At 59.4% G+C, this 14658-nt stretch overlaps 1 protein-coding gene across 11 annotated transcripts in view; it reads left to right on the top strand.

Moving 5' to 3' along the window:
* The window catches only part of DNM1 (dynamin 1), a gene marked incomplete at both ends in the record, with an annotated part of 50902 nt that extends 38070 nt beyond the window's left edge, over positions 1-12832 (top strand). For 2 of the 11 annotated variants that reach the window (XM_080709059.1, XM_080709060.1), the window contains 7 exons: positions 3347-3456; positions 4154-4265; positions 4684-4695; positions 4994-5164; positions 8497-8738; positions 9103-9318; positions 12772-12832. In XM_080709059.1, the coding sequence (XP_080565185.1) occupies positions 3347-3456; positions 4154-4265; positions 4684-4695; positions 4994-5164; positions 8497-8738; positions 9103-9318; positions 12772-12832 (924 nt within the window). Of the gene's footprint in view, positions 1-3346; positions 3457-4153; positions 4292-4683; positions 4696-4993; positions 5165-8496; positions 8739-9099; positions 9319-11355; positions 11378-12174; positions 12248-12771 lie in introns of those variants that run through there. The other 9 variants (XM_080709057.1, XM_080709058.1, XM_080709056.1 and 6 more) reach the window with 6 other exon arrangements.
* Between the last annotated feature and the right edge of the window lie 1826 nt (positions 12833-14658).

Below are 14658 nucleotides of genomic sequence, written 5' to 3'. Positions count from 1 at the left end.
TTCAGGTCAATCCCTAGTACCACATTAAAAAAAAAAGACATAAATGGAGGTGGGGTACAGGAATCAGAGGCAGACACCCCTAGGGGTGTCCGGGGAGGTACCCTCTTACCCACACTGGAAGGAGAGGGTGCTGGGCCGGAGCAGGGAGCTCCAGTGCTGAGTGAGAGGGTGGGCAGGGGTGCTGGGGCCCCTCCCTGACCCGCCGGCCCAGTGGCCTTCCTGTTTTTTCACTCCAGGGTGTGGTGCCTCCTCCGTGGCCCCCACAGGCCCATGACACACACGAGTCCAGCTGCCAGACGCCCGATTAACCCCTGCACCCCAGTCTCCTAGGCCCCCAACATCCAGGGGAGCTGCCTGTAGTGCCTACAGGCCAAGGGGCCAGGAGCCCTGGTGCCCTGCAGGACACCCCACTAGACACCTCCCTGCCCTCTAGGGCACCCAGAAGCCCCTGCCGCCGCCCTCCCCTCTGGCTGGTTTCCTTTAAGAATGAGTCTGCTTGGCTTCCACATCTGGATTCCAGAGGTGACCCGCGAGAGCGGGGAGGGCTGGGGGGAGATTGTGGTAATGAACTCCAGCTGGCCGAGGAGCGGGGGAAGGGACCCTCCTCTTCCTGAGGGGCTGCTGAAGGATAGGGTGCTCTTGGTGGGGGTGAGTCTCCGGTTGGGGGCCTGAGACTTTGGTCCCCGTCTCCTCCAAGCCTGCCCTGGGCAGGGGCCTACCTCCCCACCTTGGGCGGGGCCCTCTGGCGTCACTGGTGGGGGCGCCAGGCCATCTGGACCTCATTACCCTAACCCTGGCCTCTCGCGGAGCCCAGGGGCCCCTGCAAGGGTTGGAGTGTGAGGGGCGCGGGCTGCGGGGGGGGCTTCCTGCGCTGTCACCCTGGCAGGCTTCCTAGACACCCGCGTGGGACCGGGGCTTCTATAGGGGCTTCTTAGAGCTGGGGGACAGTGTGACCTGGGGCCGAGGGTCTACCCCTGTCTACACTGGGGAGGGGCGAGCGTTGTTAAGTGGGAGGGGTTCTGTCCTCATACCTGTGGGCACGGGTTATTTTTGAGCTTGTGTGTACACTTGTGTTTAGCTATGTGAAAACTGGTGAGGGGTGTGTGTGTGTGTGCGCGCGCGCGTGCACGCACATGTGCGCTGTGGATGTTATGCGTGGGTGTTTTGTGTGTGCTAGGTGTGGATGTGTGTGTTTGTGTGTGACTCCCAGTGTATGCCGTGGGTGTGAGTTTAGGGGTGGGGGCTGGGCTTCAGGAGGGAGGATATAAGTGTGGGCTAGTTGAGAAAGTGTGTGTGTTTGGGATGTAAGGATGGGGGAGGGGAGCATCCCACTGAGAGGCTGTGGGGGGCACGTGTGTGTGCGCGCTTGTGATGTGCGTAAATGCCTGGAGCCGCGTACATCTGCGTGTACAGATGCGCGTGTCCGAGTTGTGTTGTGTGTTGGGGCGCGCGGGTGTGGGGGTGAGTGGGATTTTGCATTTCTTTCTCTGGGGACAGGGAGGCAGTCTGGGCTCCGGCTGGAGTTCACCCAGCCGCCTGCCCTCTGGTGTTTGGGGTGAGGGAGGCCCTCCAGGCAGTCAGGCAGCTGCCCACACCACATCCCCAGCTCCGGGTGAGCCCCATCTTCCTCCTCCGCCGCCCCCATCACCACTGCCCCCCGCCAGCCCCACAGCAGGGTGGCACCCCCATCTCTCTGCATGTCCTCCCAGCCCACCCTACACCCCAAGCTCCCTGCCCCAGCTCCCCGCTCCGGTTCTGGGATGGCAGGCAGGTCGTCCATCTCTCCAGCGGCGGCGCCGAGGGTCTAACCAGCCCAGCCTAACCAATGTGCAGACTACTGTACAATTGGGAGTCCTGAACAGATAGTCTAAACACTGGGTAGACGGAGTGGAGGTGTCCTCTGGTCCATCCAGGCAGCGGCATCTGTCCATCCGGTGGGCGCTTTGGCTCATCCCCTGGAGCCCCTTGTCCCCAGCCCCAGCCCAGCCAGCCACAGTCCCCTCTGCTCCTCACTCCCCTTCTGCCTCCTTTGACGTGGCAGGGGTGAGCGGGAGCTGGGCTGGGAAGGAGGGGCCTGGGGAGGGGGCAGGCCGGCAAGAAGGGAGGGGGAGAGAGGCCGCTCCTACCTAGTGTCCAACCCCCAAGTGCAGGGCGGGCGGGCGCCGGCCCTCGAACGGTTCCAGATGTTCCCTGGCCGTGTGTACAACTTCCTCCTCTCCTCCCCCAGCTGCCCTGTGGGGCTCCCGGCCACCCGCCTGGCATAAAGAGGGCTTTATGTGGCTGCATGGGCCAGGCGGGTGTGGGGTATGGGCCAGGCGGGTGTGGGGTATGGGCCAGGCACGGGGGGGGGCAAGGTCCCCCTAAACCCAGCTCCCCACCTGAGATCCCAGGCAAGGCTCTCGGGCAGGCCCTGTGAGTCCCACACTGTCCATTCCTCCAGCATAGGTCTTGGGGCGTTGGGTGGGCAGGTGGGGTACAACCGGCAAATGCCCCTCCCCATCTGGCAGCCCCTTCCCAGGATCTCAGCAGCCTACACATACACACAGCGCTAGGAAAACCAAATGCATTTAACCCATGGCAGAAACCACACACGGTAAATCTGTGTCGCCACAGTTCAGGGCCCAGGGGTACAGTCACCCAAGCACACAGACAGTCACAGTCGCCAATCCACAAAGCGTGCGCACACCCACGGTGATAGACCAACGGCAGTCACTCTGACACTGCCTCGTGTTGGGCATCTCCACACACACGTGTGCACACACATGCATCTCTGAACCGTAGACGCACAAACACACCGTGGTGATAGGATATAAGCTTAAGCCGGCCTGTGCCTGCACTACACCCAGTCATACATATGTGCACACAGACGCCCCCCCCTCGCCTGTGCATCTGGCCGCTAACACATGGGCGGCTGGGGAGTGGGCTGAGCCAGCCCTTTGAAGCCTCCGGGGCTGGTGGCCCCCCTTCCCTGTCTCTGTAGTCAGGAAATGAAGTCAGAGGCTGCGGGGCCCTGGGCCCAGAGAGGCTCATGTGAGCTGTCCCTGCCTGAGGCTGGCCTGGCTGGTCTCCAGGACTTGCTCAGGGTGGGATGTGGGAGCCACGCTCAGCCGCCCCGCCTCCCCAGCCCCTGGGCTCTCGCAGGGCTTTGGGGACTGGCTGGAAGTCCACGGGGGTGGGGGTGCCCCCCAGGCCAGGACTAGCAGGCAACACCCATAGGACTCCACCCATGCCGTAGGAGAGCTGGTGGGCCCGGAGCTGGGCCCGTCCTGGGGTCCACACGGGGAGCACTCTTAGGGTCTGAGGCCCAGCAGTGCCAGCCCACCACCGCCCCTGTCTCTACCCACAGGAGAAAGAGAAGAAATACATGCTGTCTGTGGACAACCTTAAGCTGCGGGACGTGGAGAAGGGCTTCATGTCCAGCAAGCACATCTTTGCCCTCTTCAACACGGAGCAGAGGTACCTGCCACCTCAGCCCAGCAGGGCTGGGGCCCAGGCACTGCGCCCAGACGCCCCCACCGAGTAGTGACTGCGTCCAGAGCGCCAGGGAGGAGAGGGACCGCCCTGCCGGGCTCAGAGCATCCTGCTCCCTCTCACAGCACAGAATTGAGCTGCCACTGTGCGCTCTCCATCTCCTCCTCGCCCCCTTCTCCCCTCCCTTTTCCTTCCTCCCCTCCCTCTCTCCCTCTCTTTTTCTTTTCTCCCTTCCTCCTTCCCTCCCTTTCAGTCACTTGTTAAGGGCCTGCTCTGCATGAGACACTCAGCCAGGTGCTAGGGACAAAGAAAAGACCTGGTCAGACCTAGTTCCCCCTGTAGCCGGAGGCCGGAGCAGGCCCGCCCCCTCCCAGTCCCAGGCTGTCACCCAGGGGATCTTCAGAAAACTGGGGGTGCGAGACCCAAGCCAGGGGCCACACTGCTGTAGGGCGTTCCTTCTGTCGAGGGCTCAGTCGAAGTCCTTTATTGCAAGTTGAAGCCTTGAGGTGACCACAGAAGACAGGAGTCGTCATGAACCTGTCTCCCCAAGGAGGACGCGGTGGGGGGCTTGGAGAGAGGAGGGGGCTTGCCCGATCATACAGCTGAGAAATGAAGAAGCCAGGCTCGACCCTCAAAGTCCAGGCGTGACCTTAGCCCCCTCCCCACCTGCCCCCTCTTGCAGGAATGTCTACAAGGATTATCGGCAGCTGGAACTGGCCTGCGAGACTCAGGAGGAGGTGGACAGCTGGAAGGCCTCCTTCCTGAGGGCCGGCGTGTACCCTGAGCGTGTTGGGGTGAGAGGCAGGGCAAGGGGGAAGCTGTGTGGGCCAGGGGGCACAGGCATCGCCCTCAGAGATGCCCGGCCATACCACGCTTCTCAGCCCTTAGTTGACTCACAAAGGGCAGGAAAGCCCTCACCCCCCTCAACAGTCTCCCTGCTCTGGTGTGGGGTCGCGAACACTCCAGTCCTAAGTGCCCCCTCCCCTGCTGCAGCAGGTGGTGGCTCCCGCACCCTGCCCCAGGATGGCGGCGTCTCGTGGCCACCCTCTCCTTTCTCCCCTCTCGCTGTAGCAGTGTCTAGAGCTGGGCGCAGCGTCCTGGGTTCACTCAGTCCCTCCCCTCTTCCTCTCTGTGTGTGTCTGCTTGGGCGGTGCTTCCCGGTGGCGGCGGTGACAACGCTGGTGCGCTGACCTCTGTGGCTCTGCCTCCCAGGACAAGGAGAAAGTGAGTGTGCCCCTTCCTGGCCTCCTGCCTGGCACCCCCAGCCTGCCTCAGCTCTGGCCAGAGCCTCAAGCAGGGGAGCTCGGAGAATGCCTTTTCTAATGTCTGGATTGGGAAACAGAGGCAAATTGGAGGCCCTAGAGTGAGCCCCGAGCCAGGCTGAATGAGGTTCAGGGTGGCAGAGCCCTGAGCCGCTCCCCGTGCTTCAGTGTGCCGGGCAGCCCGGGAGGGGCTGAGGGAGGGGCTGGAGCCTGGCTGCCCAGACCTGGACACACCGGTGTCCTTCTGTCCCCAACGGCAGGCCAGCGAGACGGAGGAGAACGGCTCGGACAGCTTCATGCACTCCATGGACCCACAGCTGGAGCGGCAGGTGGAGACCATCCGGAACCTGGTGGACTCGTACATGGCTATTGTCAACAAGACCGTGCGAGACCTCATGCCCAAGACCATCATGCACCTCATGATCAACAACGTGCGTCGCCGGTCAGGGCGGGGGCCCCTGGGGACACTGGCCCCGCGAGACCAGGTCTAGGGAGTCAGGCGAGGTTCAGACCTGAGCTGCCCAGTAGCTACAGAATGGGGTTCAGTCTAGAATTTTTACATTTTCTAGTAGTAACCGTCTTAGAAGAAGTAAAAAGGGTGTGGTGGTACACACCCATAATCCCAGGATTTGGAGGCAGAGACAGGAGGATGACGCAGATTTGGAGACAGCCTCATCAATTTAGCAAGACCTCTTTTCTTTTTTTCTTTTTTTTTTTCTTAAAGGTACTAGGAGTGGAACCCAGGGGCTTTCTACCTCTGGGCTACACTCCTAGACCTATTTTATATTTTATTTGGAAACAGGGTCTCACTAAGTTGCCGAAAGCCTCACTAAGTAGCTGAGGCTGGCTTCAAACCTGCACGATCCTCCTGTCTCAGCCTCCCAAGCGCAGGGATTACAAGCTTGCGCCACCACGCCCGGCTAGCAAGACCTCTTTTCAAAAGAAGAAAGGGCTGGGGGGAATACCTCAGAGGTAGAATGCCCTTGGGTCTAATCCCTAATTACACACACACACACACACACACACACACACACTCACACACACCCAGGAAAAAGAAAAATAATAACTGAGGATAGATATAGTTCAGTTCAGTGGACCTTATGCCTAGTATGGTAGAGGTCTGGGGTTCTGGGTTCAATCCCCAGAACCTCAAGAGAAAGAGACAGACAGATAAACAGGCAGGCAGGCAAAGAAAACCCAGGCACAATGGCACACTATCTCAGCACTTAGGAGGCTGAAAAAGGAGAATTGTAAGTTTGAGGCCAGCCTGGGCAGCTTAGTGAGACCCTGTCCTAAAATAAAAAATAAGAGCCAGGGCTGGTGGCGCAGGCTTGTCATCGTAGTGTTTGGGAGGCTGAGATGGGAGGGTCGCAGGTTGGCGGCCACCCTCAGCTACTTAGGTTCTCGGCAGCTTAATGAGACCCTGTTTCAAAATAAAGAATAAAATAGGGCTGGGTGTATAGCTCGGAGGTAGAATGCCCCTGAGTTCTGCCCCCAGTTCTGTAAAAATAAGTAAATAAATAAAAATAAAAAGGGCTGGGTGTGTAGCTCAGTGGTAGAATGTTCCTTGTTTCAATCCCCAGTACTGCACAAAGGAGAGAGAGTGTAAGACACAAGGTTACTTTTAATATTTATATTTTAAAGCAGGGCATGATGGCACATGCCTATAATCTCCTTACTTAGGAGACTGAGTCAGGAGGATGGCAGGTTCAAGGCCATCCTCAGCAATTTAGTGAGATCCGCTGCAACTTAGTGAGACACTCATTTCAAAATAAAAGAGTGCGGAGGCATGGCTTGGAGGTAGAATGCTTCTGGGTTCAATCTCTAATACCAAAACAAACACATCATTCATATTTTAAGCCCAAGACAAATAACACACACACACACACACACACACACACACACACACACATTTTCCAAATCTAATTCAGACATTAAATTTCCATTGGGCCGGGCATAGTGGCGCACGCTTGTAATCCCCGCGCTTGGGAGGCGGAGACAGGAGGATCGTGCTGGTTTGGAGCCAGCCTCGCTGGCTTAAGAGAACCTGTTTCAAAAAAAAAAAAAAATTATATATATATATGATAGGTCTGGGAGTGTAGCCCGGAGGTAGAAGGGCTACCAGGAACCCCAGTACCACCAATTAATTAATTAATTAATTTCCATTGGAACTACCTAACCTAAATTTTTAGATTTCATGAAATTTACAGTTAAAAAAACAGATGCACATATTCAAGTTACCCCAAACATGCGTCCGTGTTTTCCAGGAGGGCCAGAAACTTGCACCTTTTGAGACCCTTAGAGGGTACTTTGCTGTTTTTGTTGTGGTGGTGGTGGTGCTGGGGATTGAACCCAAAGGCATTCTACCTCCAAGCTGCACCCCCTGCCCAATTTGTGAGTGTGTGTGTGTGTGTGTGTGTGTGTGTGTGGTACTGGGGATGGAACCCAGCGGCTTTCTACCTCCGGGATACACTCCCAGACCTATTTTATGTTTTATTTGGAAACAGGGTCTCACTAAATTGCTGAGAGCCTCACTAAGTAGCTGAGGCTGGCTTCGACCTGCGCGATCCTCCTGTCTCAGCCTCCCAAGGGCTGGGATTACAAGTGTGCGCCACCATGCCCGGCTCCCCTGCCCAATTTTTTATTTCTTACTTAGAAACAGTGTCTCACGATGCTGCTGAGGCTGACTTTGAACCTGCGATCCTCTTGTCTCCGCCTCCCAAGTACTGGGATTCCAGGCAGGTGCCATCCTGACAGCCTCAGAGGTGACTTTGGACACACCTCACAGCACCTCCATAACCTGGGGCTTAATGAGAAAGGCTGCCCCCAGGGAAGCATACCTGGGGGGTTTTTTTTGGTTTTTTTTTTTTTTTTTTTTTTTTTTTGGTGGTACTGGGGTTCCTGGAAGCCCTTCTACCTCTGGGCTACACTCCCAGACCTATTTTTACATTTTTATTTGGAAACAGGGTCTCCTAAGCCAGCAAGGCTGGCTTCGAACCTGCGCGATCCTCCTGTCTCCGCCTCCCACTCCCACACGCGGGGATGACAAGCGTGCGCCACCACGCCCGGCTATACCTGGGTTTGAATCCTGGCTTTGCCACAAATTCCCTGAGTGACTTTATGCAAATGAAGTACTACTATCTCTGAGCCTGTTTCTTTATAAATGATAATAGGGTTGAGGATTAAATGCATATAAAGTATGTAGCAATACAGTGGCCCGCACATGGCACATGTTAATATAGATTTTAAAGAAAGTAAATGATACAGGGCATAGGATGTAAAGACCTCAGCACCTGGCCATGAGTGTTCCCTACCTGGAGATTTTAAGGAGAATAGACCCTTATGAACAGAGGGTCATATTTCACGCCATCCAAGCACAACCATTACTGTCAGGACAGTCCTGAAGACGGCCAAGTGCTCTTTCTCAAGGGCTCAGGACGTTTAAAACGGTCATTTTTCTTATTTGGGTCCAGTGGAACATAAAAGTCCTTCGAAAGGCTCTGTGAGCCGCGTAGGCAGGTGCCCTAGAGTCACACGAGGCCGTACACTCTTCCTAGATCTGTGACCTTGACAGGTGACTTTTCTCTGGATCTCGGTGTCGCCATCTGAGAGCAAGACAGTATAATGGGACAGGGTATCTCTGAGGATGGGGGCGAAGCCGAAAATGAACCCGGAGCCCCTGCTCCCAGTGCAGTGCACAGACCCCGACGGCCCTGGCCCGGCACAGGCGCCCGGTCCCAGCCTCCTCCCCTCTCGCTTGCAGACCAAGGAGTTCATCTTCTCCGAGTTGCTGGCCAATCTGTACTCGTGTGGAGACCAGAACACGCTGATGGAGGAGTCGGCCGAGCAGGCCCAGCGGCGTGACGAGATGCTGCGCATGTACCACGCGCTGAAGGAGGCTCTGAGCATCATCGGGGACATCAACACGACCACCGTCAGCACGCCTATGCCCCCGCCCGTGGACGACTCCTGGCTGCAGGTGCAGAGCGTACCGGCCGGACGCAGGTACCAGGGCCGGCCCCCAAGGCCCCAAAGCCCCCCAACCCGGGGCCCGCGGGAGGAGGGCCGGGACCGGGCAGTGGCGCGCCCGCGTCACCGGGCGGCTCCCATCTGGAGCGAGGGGCGGAGCTTAGAGAGGGGCGGGGCTTGACGCGGGGCGGGGCTTGCCGTGGAGCGCTGGCTGCCGAGCGGGGTGGAGCTGGGACCGGGCGACGCTGGGGGCGGGGCTTAGGCTCCGGCCATCACCTAGGGGCGCGGGGGCGGGGCTTGCGCGCATGGGCGGGGTCTGCACTGGGCCGGGGCGGGGCCTCGGGCGGGGCGGGGCCCGCTTACGTCTCTCCTCTCGGTTCGGTCTCCCTGTCGCCAGCAGATCGCCAACGTCCAGCCCCACGCCGCAGCGCCGAGCCCCCGCCGTGCCCCCAGCCCGGCCAGGGTCGCGGGGCCCTGCTCCTGGGCCTCCGCCTGCTGGGTCCGCCCTGGGGGGGGCGCCCCCCGTGCCCTCCAGGCCGGGGGCTTCCCCTGACCCCTTCGGGCCTCCTCCCCAGGTGCCCTCGCGCCCCAACCGCGCCCCGCCTGGGGTCCCCAGGTGAGTAGGGGCGGTGTGTGACGTAGAGGCCGCCGCTGGCCGGGAGGGGGGCGGAGTCGGGTCCTGGAGCGTGGCCCCGGCGGCCGGAGCCCGCCCTCTCCATCCCAGGCACTCGGACCTCAGGGGTTGCGGGAGCCACGGAAGGGTCGGGAGGGCTGGCGGAGGCAGCCCTCGGAGGAGCGCTGAGTCCCAGAGGCGGTCGTTTCTGGGGAGAGGGCTGTGGGGCTCATCCCACCTGCCCCTTCTTCCCAATCACCTGCATGACGCTTCGCTCTTTTTTCACTCCTGGCCTTCCAAACATCGCATTCCGCTTTCCCCCTTCTCGCCCTCCGTTCTCCATCTGAGTTCTCCTCTCCCATCCCTGGTGAGCCCTCGGGTCTAGAGGCCTGAACCCAGGTCGCTCTGGGCCGTGTGGATTTCCGCCTGCTCCGCGCAGCGCGGCCTGACACCCCCACTTCCTAGCCCGACTCTCTGGAGCTTCCCCACGGTGGTGTCTAACCTCTGGCCCCCTGGAACCGAGGCCAGGCTGTGACCGTGTGACCGGCAAGGTGTGCGATGCGTGTGTGGGCGTGCACACAAGTGTGAGTGTGAGAGTGGCACCCAGGCATGGGGTCCCAGAGAGGCCGGTGGGGTGGGGTGGAGCAGAAGTGTGTGAAGTGAAGGTGGCCCCATTCCAGAAATTTCCAAGGAAATGGACTCCACTGGGAATCAAACCCCGGGCCTCAAACATGCCTGGCTCTACCCCTGAGCCAGCCCTGGTTTTGCCTTCTTACTCCATGACCCTCTTTCAAGCAAGTTCATTGCAGTATCTGACTCGGTTTGCTGTTTCCAGGGGTTCGGCTCTCTGAGGAAGAGCACAGCAGACCAGTAGTATCTGTTTCCAGAAGGCTGGGGGTCAGCCTTGGAGACGCTATAGCCTTCACGGAAAGAGCGGATGGGGCCTGCTTCTGTGGGGGATCTGATAACCAAAGCAGAAGGATAAAGAGGCAGGCAGCACAGTATTGGGCAGGAGCACTGAACTTGGAGTCCAGGGATGCTGGTTCATCTTGGCCTTGTAGGCAGATCATCGTGCTCCCCCAGGCCTCAGTCTCCCTCCTCCCAAATGATAATTAACCTTCTACCTTGCTCTCAGGATTGGTGTGGGGATCAAGGGAGACAGTGGCTGCAGGGAGGCCGAGTTGATGGCAGATGTGGCTGTGGGGCACTTGCTGCCAGCGTGATTGAGACTCTCATGGGTGCCCGGCCCGCCCGGGTCTATGCTGAAGTGTGATACATAGGAACTAAGATCTGGTACCTGCTCTAAATCCAGACTCACTAACACATGGGAAACATTTGGCAAGTCAAAGCCCTGCCTGGGGGAAGGAGGCAGCCTTGTAGAGCTTCCTTAAGCGGCCGACTCTGGCGGGGTCTGGGGCTTGATGGATGGAGACAAGGCGCCAGTGGTGAGGGATCAGCACGGCATCTGGGTAGGGAGCTGCAGAGTGGGCAGGGGTTAGTGTGGAGGGCACTGAGAGCTGCTGGCTGGGCAGAGAACAGACAGCGCGAGGAAGAGGGGGGTGGGCAGGGCGGGGCAGGTTGGAGAACCTTCAGATTGGCAGATAGGCTGACGTGTTGGGACTCAGTGCGGTAGGCAGTCAGGAGCCATAGAAGGCTCTCGAGCAGAGAAGCAACAGCCAGACCCTAGAAAGCAAGTCTGAGCACACCAGACACACGTGTGCAGGGAGCTGGTGCAAATGCCTTGTGTGCCGGCGAGCTTCTGTGTTGTGACGGCCCACGCGTGTGCTTCACTGTGCCGAGTGGCTGCATGCCCCAGATCCGTGCTGCACGCGCCGGCCAGCGAGGGCGCTGGGCCCTGGGAGGCGGGGCGGGGCGTATGCGTGCTGTTTGTGGGCATGTGTGTTAACGTGTGCATGTGGGGCCGAGGGGCCTCCCAGCATGTGTGTGCACGCCTGGGCGTGTGCGTGTGCGTGTCCCCGTCCCCAGGCCTGCCCCACTTGTGCGTGTGAACTGCCCTGTTGATTTCCTGCTGTCTTTCAGAATCACTATCAGTGACCCCTGAGGAGTGGCAGCCACGGTAGGTACATGCTGTTGGCCTGCTGCATGAACGGTGTGCGTGCCCCCGTTGCACCAGCTCCACACCGGGGTGCACACTGGGACCTCAGGGCCAGGCCCCTCTTCTCTAGCTCGGCTCCCTCCTTTCTTTCTGTCCCCTGCCGGCTGGCTCTCTCTCCTCTTCTCAGCGAGCCTCGGGACTCAGCGCTGCCGCGCGAGGCCGCCACGGCCGTGCCGAGGGCTCTGGGGACAGGCTCCCTGCCCGTGCTGGCTCATGCGGGTGCTCTCTGGAGCCACGGGAGAGGCCAGAGAGCTCATGGTTTACAGTGTGAGGCTGGGGGCTGGAGGGGATGGTGTGCACAGCTGGCTCCCAGGTCACTTCATCCTGGGCATGACACGCCGGGTCCCCGATCCGAGCTGTGCTGCTGAGGCAGGGCATCTGGCTTCTATCCTGGGAGCACTGGGAACTGAGTCGATCACAGCTCAGGGATGAGCGAGCAGAGGCTCTGGTGGTTTGGTGTTTTCTGAAAGCCGAGAGTCCTGTACACAGCCATGGCGCACCTCACAGGTGGGGCAGGGAGAGCCCCTTCCCTCCCTCTTTGGTTCTGTCACAAGTGCACCTGAAGGCAGTGTCCTCAGCCCTAGAGGAGGCACCTCAGGCCTGTTGCCCCTCAGGATGACCTACGTTTTTCAGCCAAGGGCACAACAGTGTCTGCTGCCCGGGCAGGCCAGCCACAGAGTCTGCCCGGGACACCCTCTGGCCACTCTTCCCAGCCGCTGACTTGCTCTTCTGCTTTTCCCCAGCAGGAAGGGCCCAGCCTCACCTACGCGACCTGCAGCCCCCCGACCAGCTGAGGCTCCCCTCTTAGACCTATAAGTCTGTGGCCACTGGCATCTGGCCGCCTGCCTCCCGGCCTCCCAGGGTCCCTTCTGAGGACTCCTGGGCTCTCTGACCACGCGAGGGGCCTCCAGCGCACCCTCCGACACCCCTCTTAGCTTTGCCCTCCCGGTTCAAGCAGCCTTCTTGCTCCAGCCTGGCGGCTGTGGCGGGGGGCTCTGAGGCTAGGGTGGCCCTGGGTCAGAAGGAGGGAAGCTAGGGTAGCCAGAGGCGGCAGTTGTGCCGGGGAACTGTGGGTGCGCTGCCTGGGTGGTGTGTGAGAGGCTGCGTGCATGGTGGGGGGCAGCCCAACCTCCAGCAGACTCCAGTGCCCCGCCGCTGCCTCCAGCCCCTCCATCCATCCTCCGTCCCTCCCCGCCATCCCTCTGTCTGTCTCTTTTCCAGACCTTGCTCACGCCCACAGCGCCTCGGCCCCTCTCGCACTGCTGGGTAGCTGCCTTTGCCTTACCAGCCCCTCCCTTTTCTCTCTCCCGTTTCTCTTTGGCTTTCTCTCCAACTGCCAGCCGATCGGGTCAGGCAAGCCCGTCCCGTCCTGAGAGCCCCAGGCCCCCCTTCGACCTCTAACCAGCTCCCTCCTAGTCCTCGGAGACCTCCCTTTCCAAGCCTGCCTGGATGGCTGTTCTGTGACTTGACAGTGGCTTCCCGGCCCCACAGCATCCCCTTCATCTGTGACTTAGTCTGTTGTAGTGGTGAGCTGACACATCCAGGCGTGACATTGGTGAAAACTTGTGCCCCTCTGTGGTATTGCTCCCGCCCTGTTCTATAAATATCTATAAATACTCATATAAATATATATACATATCTATGGCCGGCACAGCCGCGCCTCTAGTGTTGGGAATCCATCTCACGCTGTCCTTGTGGAGTCTTGTGGTCTAACTACAAGGGAACGCTGTCACCGACATCTCCCCCCACACTGCGCCACCTCCAGTGAGCCGCCCCGTCCGCTCGGCCTGCGGACAGCCAGCCCCTCGCGCCCTCCCCTCCCCTCGAAGCATGGGGGTGTGTGCTGGCAGCTGGGGCTCTGAGCGCCTCCAGTCTTGCTGTCTCTTGGCTGAGAATAAAACCCATTTCTGGATGATGGGGAACCTTGTGTCCTCTCGTGTTCTCTGTGGGACTCGGGAAGGCTCAAAAGCCGGGTGGGGAGAGGCCATCGCTCGGTGCTGTTGGGAGAGGCGACCAGGAGAGAGCCTGGAGGTTCTCAGGGCATCCTGTGAGCCCCACTCCAGCCAGCAGGGGCAGGGCCGCCAGTTCTGCCTGGAGGATGGATGTGGGGCTGGAATTCTCTCTGGAGGGATACACAGGTGGAAGAGGCCCCCAAGCGTGGACAGGCCGGGGGATGGAATGGGAAAAGCCTGGCCTGGAAGGCAGCACCCTCGGATGCTGCACCGTGCCCCTCCTACGAGTCTTGCCCATCAATGCAGGACTGCCCTGTGGCCCCATGGCAGCCCCCAGGCCTCAGCAAGCAGCTGCAGGTGACAGGCCTGGGAACGCTGATGGGCCCGGGAACGCTGACGGCCCTGCTGGACACGTGGGCTCCACTGGGCTCAGAAGCCGCCCTCTGCTGGGAGGCTACTCCTGCTCAGTACAGAGGGCTGACTCGGAGAGGGCAACAGGAACCCGGGATTGCACAGTATGGCTAAATCCATTTATTCCGAAATAAAAAGCAAAATAAACAGGAGCCGCATCACCAGGGTGCCACAACCCCGTCCCCGCCTCCTTCCTCTGTCCTACGCTACCAATAAATAAGTTTCCCAGCCCCAAATAATTATAGAACCTTCTCCCCACTTGCCAGCTCCAACCACTATGATACAGGGGGCGGCCCTTCCCCGGAATATACAAAATGTTACACAGGTACAATATGTACACTGGGGGAGAAGCCCACCCCGAGCCTCGCCTGCCTGGCCCTCAGTAGCCTATCAGGAGGCCTGAGAAGGCTGTCTAGCCACCCTGCCCCCAATCACCTGTCTTTTCTTTCTTGTGTGGTATATTTTTTGTTTTGTTTTGTTTTGTTTTTTTGGTGGTACTGGGGGTGGAACCCAGAGGCTTTCTACCTCTGGGCTATACTCCCAGACCTTTTTTTATATTTTTTTGGAAACAGGGTCTCACTAAGTTGCTGAGAGCCTCACTAAGTAGCTGAGGCTGGCTTCGAACCCGTGTGATCCTCCTGTCTCAGCCTCCCAAACGCGGGGATTACAAGCGTGCGCCACCACGCCCGGCATTCTTGTGTGGTATTGGAGATGGCACCCAAATTACATCCCCAACCTGCCCCAAAGCACTTCAGAGGAGGGGGCCCTGAATAGGCTGCCTGCACCAACTGCCCTCGCCCAGCCCACAGTGAGTCCCAGCTGTCTGAGGCTCACGAGAATGCCACCCACTGTCCCGCCCCAAGC

The sequence above is a fragment of the Muscardinus avellanarius genome (assembly GCF_963383645.1).
Source record: "Muscardinus avellanarius genome assembly, chromosome: 13".
Lineage (NCBI taxonomy): Eukaryota > Metazoa > Chordata > Mammalia > Rodentia > Gliridae > Muscardinus > Muscardinus avellanarius.
This window is presented reverse-complemented; position numbering and strand designations above follow the sequence as displayed.